Source organism: Sinohyriopsis cumingii, chromosome 7, assembly GCF_028554795.1.
Source record: "Sinohyriopsis cumingii isolate HCF-2022 chromosome 7, ASM2855479v2, whole genome shotgun sequence".
In the NCBI taxonomy this organism is placed as follows: domain Eukaryota; kingdom Metazoa; phylum Mollusca; class Bivalvia; order Unionida; family Unionidae; genus Sinohyriopsis; species Sinohyriopsis cumingii.
In genome coordinates this window covers 22,349,707-22,369,573 of record NC_142967.1, presented here as the reverse complement: position 1 = coordinate 22,369,573, position 19,867 = coordinate 22,349,707, and the positions used below count along the sequence as shown (strand labels likewise).

General features: G+C 34.1%; 1 protein-coding gene across 5 annotated transcripts in view; it reads left to right on the top strand.

Moving 5' to 3' along the window:
* Positions 1-5,847, top strand: part of LOC149794870 (rho GTPase-activating protein 19-like) — a 107,077-nt gene extending 101,230 nt beyond the window's left edge. For all 5 annotated transcript variants that reach the window (XM_089964514.1, XM_089964518.1, XM_089964516.1 and 2 more), the window contains one exon: positions 4,522-5,847. In XM_089964514.1, the coding sequence (XP_089820640.1) occupies positions 4,522-4,602 (81 nt within the window). In that variant the 3' untranslated portion in view covers positions 4,603-5,847. The remainder of the gene's footprint in view (positions 1-4,521) is intronic.
* The last annotated feature ends 14,020 nt before the right edge of the window (positions 5,848-19,867 follow it).

Genomic DNA, 19,867 nt, shown 5'->3' with positions numbered 1-19,867 from the left:
CCATTGCATGGACCTTGACAAGGCCCTGATCTATGGCCATTGCATGGGCCTTGACAAGGCCCTGGTCTGTGACAGTTGCATAGGTCTGGACAAGGCACAGGTCTGTGACAATTGCATGAGCTTTGACAAGGCCCTGGTCTGTGATGATTGCATGAGCCTTGACAAGGCCCTGATTTGTGACAGTTGCATAGGCCTGGACAAGGCCCTGGTCTATGACAATTGCATGAGCTTTGACAAGGCCCTGGTCTGTGATGATTGCATGAGCCTTGACAAGGCCCTGATCTGTGACAGTTGCATAGGTCTGGACAAGGCCATGCTCTTTAACCATTGTTCCGTTCAGCTGGCTGTAATGCAGTAGAAGCCAGGAATGCCGAAATCAGATTAGGTCGAAGATTGTTTCTTTATTGAAACAAATCAAAACATACTAATACTGAAGAAAGTGTTTAGATAGCTTTGTTTCATTCGAGAAATTTATCATCCTTTTAACCTGTTTTGGCATTTCTGAACCAAATGAAATGTAGGTCAAAGGAACTTGAAACAACTTCCATTTGCTTGTGTGAGAATTTGAATTTATTTGAGAAAAGACATCAGAGTAAGTAAAGTCTGCCTAAATCAACATGACTTTAATTTGTGGAAAAGCTTTGATGTGCACTGCCAAAGGTGTGAGATATTCTTTAAAATATTCTGTCTTGTTCCGATGTTAGTCAACATATCAGCACACTACACAATGTTGTTTTTGAGGCAGTAAGACGTAGCAACAGAACACAAATAGCATTTGATACATCTTACATTATAGGACTACTAATTGACCTAGATGTGCCTTTTATGGCTTTTGTCTCATCAACTCTATTTTGGGTAGAGTTATGGCCCTAAACACGCAGCTTATAAAATCCTTGAATCTTGAAAAGTCTTTGAATTTTTCCCCAAACTCCGTACATTTATTTGAGAGACTACAAAACTTTAAAGCTGAATAAATTATTTAACTATTTAATTTAGAATAATTTCTTGTTTATGTATTTTTCAAAACAATTGAATAAATATATTTTTTAAGGGAAAAAGTTTGGATGAAATGACACAGCACAGGTGTTCTCAAATAGAGTAGTGTCCCTTGCATTAGTGCACCCATTAGTAATGTAGTTTAGTGAGGAGGTAGTTTAGTGGGGGAGGAGTCTGCTTTTGTACCCATTTATGCACTTCAGCTTGCTTATGACAAAAATACTCTCTGAAAATATTTTGAACTCCCTTTTAAATTCCTTGCAAAGCCCTTCAAAAGCAACTCACTGGGTCTGTATGAACCATGATATCAAATATTACTGCATGATATCATTGGAAATGATTTTTCATTGGCTTACAGTTCATGTCATTTGTAACATTTCATGTAATTACATATTTTGATGGCATTAAAAAGATGAAGTCCCCTTTCCACTAAGTGAAACTAGATAATTTCAAAATTTTTCACTACATGTATTAAAAATGATTATAGACCTTTATTATGGTGAAAATGACAATTTATTAAGCAGTAAATCCATCATGTTATCGTCTGCTTCATGTTGGTAAGAAAAGGGTTTAGGATGCCATGGTGGCTCATCCCCTGACTAGAGGCAGATGAGCTGTGTTGTTTGTAAAATGGAAAGGCACTTCGCTTCCATTTCCTTGACATGATGGAACTGTATTATTTGGAAAGTGGAAAGGCAATTTGCTTCCACTTCTTGACATGATGGAGTAGTCATTTGTAAAATGGAAAGGCAATTTGCTTCCACTTCCTTGACATGATAGAGCCAATAATGTGTTGAAAGTGTTGTTAAAGCCAACAAAGGAAAACATTGATGGTACAAAAATGTGATCATTTATATCTAAAAGAAACACTGATTATGGAAGTGAAGAAAGTGAAAATATTTATACTTAAAGGCTGATTAACCTATCTCTGCAAGATAATTGATACATTTTTCGTTCCAAAAGGTATAATTTTAATTACATTTGGTCCTCTGATTTTGTTCCTGACATTTGCATATTTGATATTTTAATTCTTAATGTGTGAGTGTTTCAAATCTTAATGTACACTCAAATATTAATGTGTGAGAGTTTCAAATCTTAATGTGTGAGTGTTTCAAATTTTAATGTACAGCTTAAATCTAAATGTGTGAGTTTCAAATCTTAATGTGTGAGTGTTTCAAATCTTAATGTATACTCAAATCTTGATGTGTGATTGTTTCAAATCTTAGTGTGTGAGTGTTTCAAATCTTAATGTGTGAGACTTTCAAATCTTAATGTGCACTCAAATCTTAATTTGTGAGAGTTTCAAATCTTAATGTGTGAGTGTTTCAAATCTTAATGTGTGAGTGTTTCAAATCTTAATGTGTGAGAGTTTCAAATCTTAATGTGTGAATGTTTCAAATCTTAATGTGTGATTGTTTCAATTCTTAATGTGTGAGTTTCAAATCTTAATGTGTGAGAGTTTCAAATCTTAATGTACACTCAAATCTTAATGTGTGAGAGATTCAAATCCTAATGTGTGAGTGTTTCAAATCTTAATGTGTGATTGTTTCAATTCTTAATGTGTGAGTTTCGAATCTTAATTTGTGAGAGTTTCAAATCTTAATGTGTGAGTGTTTAAATCTTAATGTGTGAGTGTTTCAAATCTTGATGTGTGAAGGTTTCAAATCTTGATGTGTGAGTGTTTCAAATCTTAATGTACACTCAAATATTAATGTGTGAGTGTTTCAAATCTTAATATGTGAGTGTTTCAAATCTTGATGTGTGAGTGTTTCAAATCTTAATGTACACTCAAATCTAAATGTGTGAGAGTTTCAAATCTTAATGTGTGAGTGTTTCAAATCTTAATGTATGAGAGTTTAAAATCTTAATGTGTGAGTGTTTCAAATCTTAATGTATGAGAGTTTCAAATCTTGATGTGTGATTGTTTCAAATATTGATGTATGAGAGTTTCAAATCTTAATGTGTGAGTGTTTCAAATCTTATTGTATGAGTGTTTCAAATCTTAATGTGTGAGAGTTTCAAATCTTAATGTATGAGTGTTTCAAATCTTAATGTATGAGAGTTTCAAATCTTGATGTGTTTCAAATCTTAATGTATGAGAGTTTTAAATCTTAATGTCTGAGTGTTTCAAATCTTAATGTATGAGTGTTTCAAATCTTAATGTGTGAGAGTTTCAAATCTTAATGTATGAGTGTTTCAAATCTTAATGTATGAGAGTTTCAAATCTTGATGTGTGATTGTTTCAAATCTTAATGTGTGAGAGTTTCAAATCGGAATGTACACTCAAATCTTAATTTGTGAGAGTTTCAAATCTTTGTGTGTGAGAGTTTCAAATCTTAATGTGTGAGAGTTTCAAATCTTAATGGGTGATTGTTTCAAATCTTAATGGTTGATTGTTTCAAATCTTAATGTGTGAGTGTTTCAAATCTTAATGTGTGATTGTTTCAAATCTTAATGTATGAGAGTTTCAAATCTTAATGTGTGATTGTTTCAAATCTTAATGTGTGAGTGTTTCAAATCTTAATGTACACTCAAATCTTAATGTGTGAGAGTTTCAAATCTTAATGTGTGAGAGTTTCAAATCTTAATGTGTGAGAGTTTCAAATCTTAATGTACACTCAGATCTTAATGTGTGAGAGTTTCAAATCTTAATGTACACTCAGATCTTAATTTGTGAGAGTTTCAAATCTTAATGTACACTCAAATCTTAATGTGTGAGAGATTCAAATCTTAATGTGTGAGTGTTTCAAATCTTAATGTGTGAGAGTTTCAAATCTTAATGTGTGAGTGTTTCAAATCTTAATGTGTGATTGTTTCAATTCGTAATGTGAGTTTCAAATCTTAATGTGTGAGTGTTTCAAATCTTAATGTATGAGAGTTTCAAATCTTTGTGTGTTAGAGTTTCAAATCTTAATGTGTGAGAGTTTCAAATCTTAATGTACACTCAAATCTTAATGTGTGAGAGATTCAAATCCTAATGTGTGAGTGTTTCAAATCTTAATGTGTGAGTGTTTCAAATCTTAATGTGTGATTGTTTCAAATCTTAATGTGTGAGTGTTTCAAATCTTAATGTGTGAGAGTTTCAAATCTTAATGTGTGATTGTTTCAAATCTTGATGTGTGAGTGTTCAAAATCTTGATGTGTGAGTGTTCATAATCTTGATGTGTGAGTGTTCAAAATCTTGATATGTGAGTGTTTAAAATCTGTGTGAGGGATTTTCTCATTAGCTTTTTTTCTTCTGACTGCTATAAGCGTGTTTATCATTTTTGCGAAAATTAACTGTCCTAATTACTTTTCTAAGAAAAATAAACAAGTGCTTTCATAATTTTCCTGTCAGGTTTTCAATGTCTGGTATGTAAAACAAATTTTTCTCATAATCATTTAATTTCAGTTTGCATTTTATCTGATGGCAAATGCAGTTTTTTAACCATTGGCTTGTGTATTTTCTTTGACTATAAGCTTCCTTTTGAGCACAAAATACTAGTATGCTCAGAAATAATATCTCTTTCCGATACTGTTTTACAGATGGCCATGATGACACCTAGAACAAGGACTCCCATGATGCTATTTACCTCTCCCAATGAATATCGAGAAAGTAATCTCTGATGTCCTGTATAATGGCAATCCAGAGTAGTGTTTTGTGCTTAAATTGTATATTGAACAAAGCTTGTACATAGGACTTGGGTATGACCCACTGAACATCATCTCTAAGAATTGTATGATTAACAAATTTTATATAAAGAACATGGGTGTGACCCAGTGTGCATCATCTCAGAATTGTATGTTGAAGAAAGTTTAAATATAGGATTTGGGTGTGACCCACTGAGTATCATTTCTTGCTTGAAGTGAATCATCGGAATAATCATCACAGAGATAATATTTATGTTTGTGATAGGTATGTTTACAAGCAAATTAGATTAATGTTTGTTAGAGATATAACATAGTGAATGTAGGGCATACATCCAAAATCTTTATGAGATTGATATAAAGCTTGATTATGCAAATCTCTTACTTTTCTCTCTCTCCCCTTCTCTCTTTCACTGTTTCATTCATTGTCTCAGAAACTTTCTGTACATTTATCACTTTCTTCATCTCAAAAGATAATGTGTAATTCATCAAGTAAGATTTTATGACATGTTATAAATGTTCTTGATGTGTTTGTTTTGTTATAGTGCTATATTTTATTTGTATTTAAAATACATCTATCACTGTATATAAGAGTTGACTTTACAGAAATTTATGTATGATAGTTTCTTCAAATTATTTCATTAAACATGGAAGTAAAAGCAGGATTATAGTAAAATAGCATATCTTGTAGGGGTACATGTCCACTTTTGGTCTTGAGGTTCTTACTTTGCCAGGAGAGGGGTCCATCTTTAGTCTTGGGGTTCTTACTTTGCCAGAGAAGGAGTCTATCTTTGGTCTTATGGTTCTTAATTTTGCCAGAGGAGGACTCAATCTATGGTCTTGAGGTTAACATTTTTCCACTTTTTTGCATACTTTGACCACATTTTATAATTGTGCATTTTTAGTCAACATACAGATACATCATTCTCATTGACTTATTTGTATGTGTGTGGTATATTATGAATATCATTCTCATTGACTTATTTGTATGTGTGTGGTATATTATGAATATCAATCTCATATCTTGCCAATTGAATGATATATTTACAGACCATTTGAAAGAAGAAAGAAAATACAAAATATTACAAACAGTGAAAAATAAATGCATTTATCTGCCAACAGATATTATGTAAATAAAGCACTTATTAAGGCAAAAATGTTTATTGTACAAATTATGAACTTGGTGCAATCAAAATCATAAATAAATGTGAATATTGAATATAAGTTTCTTTGTTTTATATACACTGGTTCAAGAATATCCCTGTTTTAAGTGTATATATATATATATATATATATATATATATATATTCTCTCTCTCTCTCTCTCTCATTTATTATCAACAAACTTACACTGGAGAACAGGAGCATGATTGATAGAGCACAAAAATGGCATAATTTAAAGCTACTACCCAGGATCTATTTGAAATAGTCCGAAAATCATGTCACTTATTTAAGGTGACCATCTCATCTACTGGCGTCAGTTACACTAGGTACACCTAGGTATGAACAGGTTTTGTGTAGCAAAAGATGATCCCTGCGAGCTATTTCCAAGATTTATTACAGGCTGACTTAAGAATTCTGTTCTGGTTAAGCTACAATACCTTCAGGTCTATTACCAAAATTACTCTGAATGTCCAGCTTAGGTTGGACATGTGTCACAAACCAAGCCAATATCATTGTGACCTATTTTTTGTAATTATTCAAAATAATGTGATTTCACGTTAATTCTTCATCTGCTGCTTACACTTTGGGTGCATCTTTGAACAGATTTCATTGTTTTGACCTACTTTAAAAGTTCAGTTAAAAACTTTTTATTATAATAATGTCCTTGTTCTAATTCAACATCTTTCTTATCTGTTCAGTGTGACCTACATTCAAGCATTTATTCCAAATTGCAGAAACATCACAGTAGTCATCCATTTGATGATGGTCAAAGTTGTTTATATATTACTACCTCTGGTCCATGGGGGAACTAACTTTGTAAATTATTCAGTTATCTGTTTCATTACAGTTGTAATAGTTGTTTTGCCCCATTTTGTCAAAAATGTTACTTGTTGTTACTGTTGTTATGGGGTTTGACACCATTTTCAGCACAAGATAGGCTATAAAACCATCAACCCAAGAGAAACTACTGTCAAGCTTTCTCACATAACCAAATTAGCCCAAGTCCAAGACTTGAACCCATGCAGAGAGTGGTGTAGATGTTACACTAATGGCTCACTACACAACCCTACTAACAGAACCTGCAGTATACACTACCAAAATCTTACTAAACCAGTTCCTTTTGATTACTACAAATTCATTATTTTGTCCACCAATAAATACTCTTTGAACGCAATAGGTTGCTAAAGTTATGCTTGCATATAACTAGTTTTCAACTTTCACTCAATTTAACATTGTATTTAAATTTAGCAGTTCTCTTCTTTATTTCTGCAATTTAGTAAGTCAAAATGAGAATTTATAAAAAGACTGATTTACTTTCATTTTGATTTAAACATGTAATTTTGACATTTATCCTAACATAAAGAAATATCAGTATAATTCAAACCTTGAATACTATGAGTTTCTGCAACTCTTTGGATTGTTTTATGTAGCAGCAGATCTTATCTTGCTGGGTTGCTTCCCAATAACAGGATCAGTGCAACAAGTAAGATAGTATCATTCCTGGATCATTGATGCAACCAAGATTGGCTCAAACAGGAATATGTCACCCAAATGCAAGCACCTGTGGTTGAGCAACCCATCTGTTACCACACTGTCAATGACCAATGGGGTCCAGATGATACAGGTCTGAACATAATCTCATACAGATAAAGCTATCATCGAAGCCTTTCATTATTTTATTATCTCAAAAATGAGATGGAGCTTATTGTGTCATGGGCAGAGGTGACATACCTCCTTAAACAGGGCAGTATCAAATCACCCCAACTCTGTACTCTGGTCAGGACATTCTGCCATTGTGCACACAATGCTACATCAATACTGAGATACCGCTCTGGTGGCCTAGTGGTTAGAGCGTCCGCATCGGATGCGGGAGGTCGTGGGTTCGATCCCTGGCCGAGTCATACCAAAGACTTACAAAAACGGTACTAACAGCTGCCTCGCTTGGCACTCAGCATTAAGAGGTTAGTGTTAGGACTGGTCGGCCCGGTGTCAGGATAATGTGACTGGGTGGGACATCATGCTACATATCTGCGGCATGATGCCACAGTGCTAGACATCACTATAAACTGCCACATTGCAGACATCATAGCGATATGACTGAAAAATTTTTAAAGCTACATTAAAAATCCAAATCACATCACATCACATCAATATTGAGATCAAACATATTCCTAGCAGACTCATTGTCTTGGCCACTTCTGTCAAATCGGGAACAAATTCTCCATACAGAATGGTCCCTCAATCCATTGATGTTATGTGGGCATCCGATGTTTGGTATTTTTACAACCAGGTGGAATCACAAACTGTCCACCTTCCTTTCCCCTGTACCAAATCCTGAAGCTTAGCTCTTTTTCTCAGTTAGGAGGGCCAGAATATCCCCCTCCACATTATAATTCTATAGATAATACATAGTTGAGGGGCTAGATGTGCAAAATGATTCTGATTGCCCCTCTGCTCTGTAACTAATCCTGAATCAAGGACCTTCTAGTATTGATATATCTACCCAGCATTATCCAGTCTAGGACAAATCTTTTCAAACATCCTCCAACGGACGTGTTCCATCATTGCCTGGCTGTTTTCATGCTTATCTCTTGTCTGGAGAGTCTTGCAACAGAATCAGTTCAACCCTTCAACCATGGGCAGAATTGCACAAGCTAGAAGGTCCCCCACTTTAAAGGTTTACAAAGGAAAATAGCACGTTTTCAGGGACTGGTACAAAATAAAAACTTTGTCCCTTTATGTACATCTGTCCAACAAGTATCTTTTTGTTTTCCTGTTGAAGGAGAAAAGGTTGGCCCAAAGTACGATTAAAGGCACGTTCCATCATTATAGTATAGAGGTGGTCATAACAGGGACCTCTCTAACTTACTGTCCAACTTTGACATGCATAGGTCTAAATCACTCACATCGTTTTCCTAACTGGAATCTTTCCTGGGTTCTGACTTGGCTGTATTCAAACAAATCATTCCATTTGTCCACCGGTTTGAGGGTGGTATGATGATGCTGTTCTATGATCATTCATTGAGAAACTGTATTAGAAAGATTCTTGTAAAACTTGTGACCCTGGTCTGTAACTAGTACTTCTGGGATACCATGTCTCAATACAAATTTAATTAAAGCTTTTAGAACAGTGTCTGAATCATTCTGTACGATCAGTTCAGTGCCAACCCATTTTGTCGCGTATTAAATAAATACCACAATATACCTGTTGCAAAAAATACATAAAGAGAAGTATATGTACTTTTTGGGACTATTTTAACATCACGTAACCACTAATAAACGCGATGCTAGGTGTTATTATTGTATGATGGCAATATCAGCACAATGATATCATGATGGTGCAATGATGATAGCACCATGGTACACTGACAAGATAGTGATAGTATGATGGCAAAGGTAAGATGCTGATAATGATCACCATCATACTATCGCTTCATTGCCAACATACCATGGCCATCCTATTACACATGCACATAGACTGCTCCAGTGGCCTAGTGGTTAGAGCGTCAGCCTCGGAAGCGGGAGGTCGTGGGTTCGATCCCCGGCTGAGTTATACCAAAACTTACAAAAATGGTACTAACAGCTACCTCGCTTGGCGCTCAGCATTAAGAGGTTAGTGTTAGGACTGGTTGGCCTGGTGTCAGGATAATGTCACTGGTTGGGACATCATGCTACATGTCTGCGGCATGATGCCCCAGTGCTAGACATCACTATAAACTGCCACACTGCAGACATCATAGTGATATGATCTACTACATATACAGGTAGGAATGATATTTGTATCTATTACATATACATGTAGGAATGATTTTTACACAGCTTAGGTCACACTGGGTTAGAATGGAATGGGAAATAAGCAAACAAAAATTACAATAATGCAAATGAAAATGATTACTGGGAGTAAATGATATGTTCTCATACCCAATTAAATTTAAAACCACATGTTATGACTCTATGGCATCAAACTAAGTATCAAAAATTAGCAAAAACCAGCAAGTTTTGTAAAACTCAACAAATAATTTACTTCCACAGAATACAAAGTGAACATTTAAAAAGAACTTACAGTATGGTGAATTAAATCCCAAATAATACCACTAATAATAATGATCCGAATACTTATTCTATAATCATAGAGAAGTAATAACTATGTAATATGTTGTGTACAAAATAAATGCCACTAGTTAGGTACACCATTAACTTGATTTTTGACATAGTTCAGTTACAAAATACAGATAAATGTAACATATAATCATGGAGAAAAGCAACAAACAACAAATTAAATATACATAACACCTACCCTCATAAAGAAAAAGAGATTAATACAATAAAGCTTTCTTTTGAATATTAGTCCCATGTAAATATGATTAAAATTATGTTATATGATGTCTTATGAATGCCATAAAATGTACATGCAACAACATAATACTATTGTACATGTGAAAGTGCACTGGCAATTAGATTATCTTTTCCCCAGCTATGTCTGATGTCAATATTATATTCCTGCAACATGAAACTGAATAATCCCTAATTTTTGTTTGTCATTTTGCTAATGAAATTAAGGGGGTTGCGATCACTGAATAAAATAATCAAAAACGGAGCTAAACTAAATTATACACTTCAAAGTGTTGGAATGCCAATATCAAAGCAAAACATTCCTTCTCAGTTGTGGAATAATTTCTCTGGTGCTAGTTTAATTGTGAGAAAAATAACACTGGATGATCTTCACCATAGTTGTCTTATTGAATCAATTTTCCACCAACTCAAACATCACTGACATCAACATACATTTTAATGATTTACTGAAAGAACTGGTGTACTCAGAAGCATGGCCTCTAACTGTTTTGTAACTTATATACACATGTAGTTCAGAGATAGCCAGGCTTTTAACTAATATAGGTTTTACTTGACTGTGTCTCACAATATGTCCTAAGAATGTAACACAACCACGACAAAACTAATTTTTACTTAAATTGTCATATTTGCATCACTGAGTCTATCAAAGAATTTCCAAACAGTTTCCAAGTGATCTCTCCATGTGTAGTTGTTGATGATGACGTTATCAATTTTAGAGCCATAATTATCTCAACTGGATGTTATCATGTGCATTAAACATTGGAAAGTACAAGTTGAACCTTTCATCCCAAATGGCATCACTTTATATGGATAAAGTCCATCTGGAATTATGGATGCAGACATTTTCTTTGCCCTTTCCATCAGTGGAGTTTGACAGAATCCTTTCAATAGGTCAAATTTGGTGACATATTTGCTCTTCTTGTCAATGCAGCCATCAATTCTTAGCAATGGAAATGATTCTGGTTTGGTCATGCTGTACACGTTTCTATAGTTGGTGCATATGTGGAAAGTATTATTGGTTTTAGCACAAAAATACATCATAAAATACAGTCACCTTTACTTGGTTCTATAAAATCATTCTCCAGCAAATACTTATTTTATTTTCTCAAACATTCTTGTTTGAGAGGCTTCATACTGTAAGGATTGTTTTACAAGTGTAGAATCAACAATTTCAACATTATGGTAGATTTTATTTGTTCATGCAGGAACATCTCAGTAGCATAATTCTGTGTACATGATTCTTCAGCAGCTATATATCATCTGTGAAGGTGATAATAGTGTAATACTGTGTACATTACCTACGTAAGTGACCGTAATGTGCTTCTGATTGAACGTTTGTAGAAAATGTATAAAACGACAATGTTACACATTTTTTTGTTCTATGCAAGGTGTAGATAAATCACATAGTTCAATTACTGTAATAAATGCATCCTAAATATTAATCTTGATAAAACTAAGGTTATTTCTTTACAAAAGATGGCCTTCTAGGACAAGACGAAATATGGAATATATCTAGACATAATACTGTTGCAAATGCAAATTTGGATTACTTGGTCTTACATGAATTCTCTAATGCATAAGTATCGTCAGTCATTAACATCTAGCAATAAGATAACAAAATGTTTGCTAGTTAAATTTGTCTTTGAAGCATTCTAGAAAAAGAGAAAGATGTCTATTTTTACAGTAATTTGTTAAAAAGATTGCTTATATGTCTGTCCTCTCCAGCTAATGAAGATTGCCTTCCTTTTTTTTAATAAAGAGTTGGATGTACAGTTAGGGATAACCATGCAATACTTTAAGAGCATGAAAATGTTAATGAGAATAAACATTGAATGTAATTGAATATATTATGTGCTTTAAGAAATAATGTCATTTAAATTATATATAAAAAATTATTTTGCTTTATACAATCCAGATGTTTAGATGACTGTAAAATCTAGAGACACCACAGAATGGTTGGTCATAAAGTATAATTGTACCAATTGTACAACCCCAGTTTGGTGGAGCTTAAGGTGTAAGGAACATTGCATTCAGAAATAAACAACAACACTAGCTGTGATTGGTGCATTATGTAAGAGTTGTACTTTCTGTTAGGCTTAAAAAAAGTTGAGCCTCTTGGCAACATTGAGATTATGTTAATTCCTATCTAGATCATATTTTGTTTTTTTTAAATATTTTTTTAATGTGGTACACATGGCTGAATATGTGACTGTTGTGACTAGCTAACTCTTACCCCTGTCTAGTTCCAGCAGAGTTATCTCTCTTAAATGCAATGGAGTACCTGGTTTTGTCCTTGTCAAATTGACAATCTATCTAACATTGTTCTCTATGACAGTGTGTGACATGCATGCTGAGGTAGGATGTTAAACATATTTATTTCACAAAACATTAGCATTGAGGTCATTGGGAAAACAATTGGTACCGTGATACATATATCCAATCTTAATTTTTTCAATAATCTGTGATATAGCTCGTGACTGTACAAGTAACAAATGTACTTAGTCTTGCTTGTCAAAAACAATTTTATGAGGTACCAAGCAACGTCTTATACGAATGGTCTTTGAACTATTTCAGCTGCTGTTTTCATATTTGTGCATTACTACCAAACTACATTTTTGGAGTAAAATAAATTGTTTTAACTATGAGTTGTATTTTATTCATATCAGCACTTATTGAACTTCACATGGATGATATGGGATAAATCACATTATATCATATTATGTAATAACTTGGTCAAAGGTCAATGTACCAAATAGTATGTACCTCTCCTACTTCAAAAAGTACAATTCACCTAAAATAAAGGACTTTATATGTGTTTGGTAGATGCAGAACTTAACACCAGAGACAGGTGGACATGACTCAATCTTATTATAAAGTATAAGCTTTTAACACTTTACACTGTCTGCAGATACATGAGATCACTAACTTTCAGTCCTCACACAAAGGTCTACCTACCCATCCTCTTTGTAACACAAATAGAAAGCATCCCTCCTTTGTGTTGTGAATAAAATTGATGCAGTCAGCCAGTCAGTCACCAAATATAGTAGATCACAGCTTTTAAGTGGTTATGTTGGATTGGGGGTGAAATTTTGCAAATAAAATACAGAAAAATGCCAAATTTAAATAATAAGTATAGTGAGTCAAATGGAGTTAAAAACAGGAAGAAAGTGTGTATCTAAAAGGGAAATGTAGCTTATGATAAAGGAATTAAACGAGAGAAAAGCAGCAATGAGAAAAATGAGAAGTGAAAGTTTGATGACCTTACCTTGGACAAATATATGGGGGCAGGGCCCCATAGGTCCAAGGACAGTCCAAAGGCAACTGTGCTATAACATCCCTTACAGGTACCCAAATTTCAGGCGAAGTGGTGTTCATATCCATCTAATATAAACGGGTGAATAATTTAGATAATATAGATACATATAATGTATATATCTTCTACATAAGAAATTAAGAATAAATGGCTTAATTTAGGCAGAAAAATACCTAAACCAAACAAAACATGCTTTATCAGTTTTTAAACTTTTAAACTTTACTGTGGGAAATTATTAAATTGCTTCTACTTACAATTGTATCAAGATTGAGGGCTAATATAATACTTCACAAATCTCCTCTTTATTTTCATAACCAATCACTGAAAATGTGCGTTTTTATTTCTTGAAATGTTATGTCTAGTGTAAGGGAGATAACTGAATGATATACATAAGGTGTGGTATTTTTATTTCCTCCAATATTTTATCCATTTAATGTAGCTGAGTTCATGAATGATATGTATTAACTTCAATGCAATTAAATTATCCAACAATACATTATTGATAAAGTGAGAACCTAACATTTAGGCTTGTATATGTAGTGGAGACCTCAAGAGTGATATAATTTTGTTTTGTGAGATGAGGCACAGTTGCTTTATATCACGTAGTTCATATTCTCTACAATGTAGGCATGTGGACTGCAGCCTTCCATAACCATGCTGATATGATCCCATGCCAATTTGGATTCTTGCAGTGGCATGCAAAGTTTGAAGAACAGTGTGAACTTGAATGGAAGGAATATGCAATATGTGACTAAAATGGTTATCACTCAGGAATGTTGGACCTAACATGGAAATTTCACAAGAACAGCTGGACAGAAATAAATAGAATTAATTGAAAGTCAATAATAGATTATAATTGGGCTAATACAAGTGTCAATGGGAAATGCTCTTGTTTGTTGGTATTCCCTGCTACTTCAACAAAACGGAATGCAAGAAAATTTAACTAGGTGTTGTGTGGTTTAACACCATTTTTCAGCACACAATAGGCTATACATTGCGGCCAGTAATAATGGTAGAGGAAGAACCCGGGAAAACCCCGAAAAGAACCACCAACCCACGAGAAGCTACTGGCAAGCTTTGTCACATACCCACATTGGCCAAATCCGAGACTCGAACCCACGCAGACAGAGGTGAGATGGTAATGATCCATAACGGAGAGCGCTTTAGACCACTCGGCCACTTGGGGCCCCAAAAATGGACAATTAGAGCAGGACAATTAAAATTAAAGTGGGAAGGAATACCATATATTTAATAAATTACATAAAATTACTCATACCAGAATATCCTACATGGTACAAGTGATCTGTCTACAAGTGAACTTAGAGTGTTCTTAATCCTGGCTTATGGCATGCCTTACAAGAACAAGATAGTTGTTTTTTTATACATGAATTTTCATCTTTTGCAGGTAAAATATTCAATATTTGGCCAACATCAACTTCATTACCTTTACATAATTTATTTTGTTGCATGTGTGCCAATCTTGAAGCTGACTACACAGACATAAAGCCATCAATCTATGTCTGTCATAGCTATAGTTACAAAAGCACCCATGCAAAGCCAACGTGTGCTATTTTCTGAAGATTTCATACACTTTATTCTTAACCCTGGTAGTGCTGTGTTGTTTTGGGATGACCTTTAAATCAGTGCTGATTTGTTTCTAACTGCCCTCTCTGTGTATGCTGAATTGTTTCAGAACAGTAAGGAATTTTTGGGCTAAATCCATATAACAACTACAAAACTAGTATTTATAATCAGATTGATGTGACATTGTACAAAGTGATGGATATATGCAAGCAGATTGCAAACACTAAAAATGTCAGTGAGATTGATATGTTTTCATGGTTACCATAGCAACCAAATAGAGAAAATGGGTGGAAAAGTAATTTTTGACCCCCCCAAAATAAAATATAGTGTATACTTTTCCATCAAATATATTTATTCTGAATGTGTACATGGACAGTTAATTTGTTTCTACATATTACATATCCTCAGTTCATTACTTTTAGGCCTTTGCTAGATAATTAAAACTTTACTTTCAAACATAGTGCAATATTTATGTAGTTATTATTCACAAATTTTCTCCTTATAAACCATAATTCCATTCACTTATATAGTTCATTGATAAGGAACAAATGCTAATCATACTGAAAATGAGAAATGATTATAAATTTACTTTGGTTGCCATAGCAACCAAAAAGTAATGTTGGTGTTTGAAAGGTTTAAAAGACTGTTTAAAATAATATTGTTGGCAGAATCTTTTATCCAACTAAATACAGCATTCATTTTTCAAAGAACTCAATGTTATCAAGTTCTTTTAATTATGAAGGTAAAATAATAATTATCATAATGTAGAACAATAATAGTTGTCATGTTTTACGGTGAAGAGAATACTGTTTATGCAGTGAAGTCAAACTAATGGAGAACTAGTCTCATTTGAAAATTGTTGAAAGGCAGATTTTTATGTAAAGATCTCTATAAGCATTTACTGTTGGTTGCAAGAATAAATTTGATGAATACAAGTATCTCTATACATATGACAAATGTAATAACTGAAGCAAAATCCATTCTGCAGGTTTATTATCGACTGCAGTGGACTCTTTTATTTCATCACATCATGAAATGAAACAAATATAAATTTTCTTTCAAAATAAAAAATACTGTTAAAAATTTGGGATTTGACATGCAATTAATGACTTTTAGGGTTATTTCTAGACTCAAACTTCATAAACTTTTCTTTTTGCCAGCTTCATTACTAAATCTTATGTACCGGTATATGAACATGCAGACTGAATTGGATTTGTTTAATACATTTATAATTAATGCATTCCTTAATATATGACATCAAATATAGTTTTTGAATAACTTGCTTTACAACTCAAGTTGTTTTAAATTCTCATTTTAATACATCTTATAATGTTCCACTATTTTTTTTGTTTTGGGTGCGGGCATCCCTCTTTTGATCTTTTCAGACCATTAGAGTTTGGCCCACCTTCCTAAGTGTAGTTAGTTACCCAGAGTGTATTCGTCCAAGGTCAATGCTGTTTGTTACAGTTTTTAATTTTTTGTTTGTTTTCATTAATTAAGTATTTTTTGGGTAATTTGTATGGGTTGTGTCTGTCAGCTTTCTCATCTTGTATATTTGTATTTTTTATTGTATGTTTGGGCTCCTTTTGGAAACTCATTTTTTTAAAAATTATTTATTTCAGCAACTGTCAGTGGCCTACCAAATAGACGTACATGTATTTAATACTTTTACATTATAGTGTCTACATCTGAATGATTTGAATGCAATATCATCAGGTAGAGCAATATTATCACAGCCATTAGTTTGGGTCTTCTTGTGACACAATTGAGTAGTGTACCAATATTTGGTTATATATGGTAATGAAACAGCCAAAAATTTGATCTTTACAGCCAACTTGTTGTTGTTGCTGTTGTAGTGTTTAATGCCATTTTTCAGGACACAATAGGCTATACATGGCGACTAGTATTAATGGTGGAGGAAGAACCCGGGAAAAACCCGGAATGAACCACTGACCCACGAGAAGCTACTGGCAAGCTTTCTCACATACCCACATTAGCCGAATCCGAGACTTGAACCCACATGGATAGAGATGATATGGCAGTGATCCATAATGGAGAGTGCATTAGACCACTTGATCACATGGGTCTCCTCTTTACAGCCAAGTGAGGCAGAAATAAACAACTGCATGAGCACTGAGATGGAGTTTGAAACACTTGGGAGCTCTTGTGTCCGGTACACATGTATGATAGTGATATTGGTTATCAGGTACTCTTGTGAGTGGAGATGTACATTTGAGAGGCTGAAAGTCATTATTACCAAAAATTAACAAATATTTCTCCTTCATTATAAATTATGGAGCAAGAGTTGTGAGGTTTTCAATGATAATTAATAATTGCAACTTGCCAAAAATATTTGAAATTAAATTTCTCAGCAACAATCTTAACAGATCATAATTTCTACATTGTCAAACATTTGAGGGAAAAAATGAGATCAAGCTCTTTATGTTCACTGGCTACCTTGGAAACTAGCCCTGTTAAAACGAAACAAAATGAACTGATAAAGATTTCTGCCAGGTCGAAAGTTCAGATATTGGATGAAGGTCTTGATTATTAGATTCCAAAGTCACATACATTTCACATTGCTGAGTGGGTTAAATTAGGAAGTGAATCTATCTGTCTCTCTCTTGTCCATTTCTTTTTCAACTTGACTGTTGAGGGAGAAAGAAAGAGACAGAGAAGCAGAACAAAATAAACTTTATTATGCAATAGAAATATTGTGATTTTAATTTTTTTTAAATGATAGGCAAGGAAGGAATATGCTGGAATTGACACTCCCTCCCCACCGTATAAAATGAATGGTTGGTACCTTTCAAGCTTGTACAGTTCTCGCTCCTGATGATACAATGTATCACCCAATACAAGAAAAGGCTCTGTTGATTTAGTGGAACTTTAAGTTGTTACTGAATGGGATGGCCATGTTATAGCACTTATTTATCAACATACGATAGTATCAGAGCACTTTCATATCATCACATGGTATATTCCTGCAGAAAATTAATTCTCATACTTGGAAAACTCTGCATATTGCTATTTATTCCTCCACACAAAGCCCTAACAAACTTTATTCTAATTTGGACTATCCCATACATATATACAGTAATCAGTGCCTACTGGGTATGGGACAGCTGCGAGACTGCAGCTACTTAACAGCCACCATATTTTTTACATCAATGTCCACTGTTGATAACAGACTTTCCTGGGCAAATAAGTCAGTTTGAATATTTGTTCCACTGATATTCTATTACATTGATGCAGAGTCATGATCTTCAAGACAATTACATATGATATCTACCTGTTATTATTAGCAAAAGGTTAATGATTGGCCTAGATTGGACATCCGTAGATGTCACTGTCCTGTGCCATAAAAATATGCTATCCACACATAGAGCTAGGTGACGTTTGACCATAAATATATGGTTCCTGCATACACAGCAAGGAGACGTCATCTGTAAATATATGGCTTCCAAACTACCAGGGTTAAATGACTGTCAATATTTGACCCAAACTGTTCAGCATCCATTTGTTTTCCTGCATCAAACTAGTACAGTTCATAAATCTGCCCACACATGTGCATTTACATGGATACAATGTGAGTCTGTTCTTCCCTATAGGTATAACGGTACCAATTGTACAACCCCAGGTGGGCAGAGCTTAGATTTCACTGGACAGTTTTTTGGGCGTATTTTCATCTGACAATCACCTCTTGCAGAAAAATGATAATAATATTGCATTAAAGATACAAATAAAAACTAACTAATGATTTTTCTTAATAGAATGCTTGTAAGATTCTCACTGAGGTATTAAAGTTAATTCCTTATGCAACTGGTGGCTTTTATACTGAACCAACACTACCACCAACCCCTCTTTTTTACATTCATTTTTGACAGGAAAGAGCTATTTAGAATATTTTCATGTGACAAGACAGCTAAAATAATCAGTATATCCCTTATGCATGAATAAAGTTCACTAGTACTATAACAAATTAGCATGCTTTTCATCACCCCTCAACCATCTACATTTTTCTATATTTACCTCTGTAGCAGACACATGTAAATACATAAGCCAAGTCTGATGCTCATTTGCAACCCAAGTTTTACATTTGATCTCCAATGCTCATCTAACTGTGACAGGCATTCACCAACAAGCCAACCAGTTTCCAAGCCTAACTCAAAGTAAATGTAAACCACATTACAGATTTAGTTTATGTGTGAACTGATAAATGCTAGGATTGTGATAATTAGGCTCATGCCTTCTACCTTACAAATTAGGGGGTTGTCAAAATACGAAACTATCCAGTGAGACCTTAAGGTGTAGGGAACATTGTATTCAGAAATAAACAACACTAGCTGTGATTGGTGCATTATGTAAGAGTTGTACTTTCTGTTAGGCTTACAAAAGTTGAGCCTCTTGGCAACGTGTGAGATTATGTTAATTCATATCTAAATCATATTTAGTATTTTGTATGATTTTTTTTTTAAAATGTGGTACACATGCCTGATAATGTGTCTGTTGTGACTAGATAATTCTTACCCCTGGCTAGTTCCAGCAGAGTTCTCTCTCTTAAACGCACTGGAGTACCCGGTTTTGTCCTTGTCAAATCGACAATCTAACAATGTTCTCTATGACTGTGTGTGGCATGCATGCTGAGGTAGGACAGAAAGTTAATTTATTTCACAAAATATTAGCATTGAGGTCTGTGGAAAAAGAACTGGTACCGTGATACCGTAAAACGAGGATCGATCTTAAGTGTTGTTCCGGATTGAAATTGTTGAAAGATGGCCTGTTCAGAACTTAAGCCATGTCGTACAGCACGCATGCGCATTATGAATGC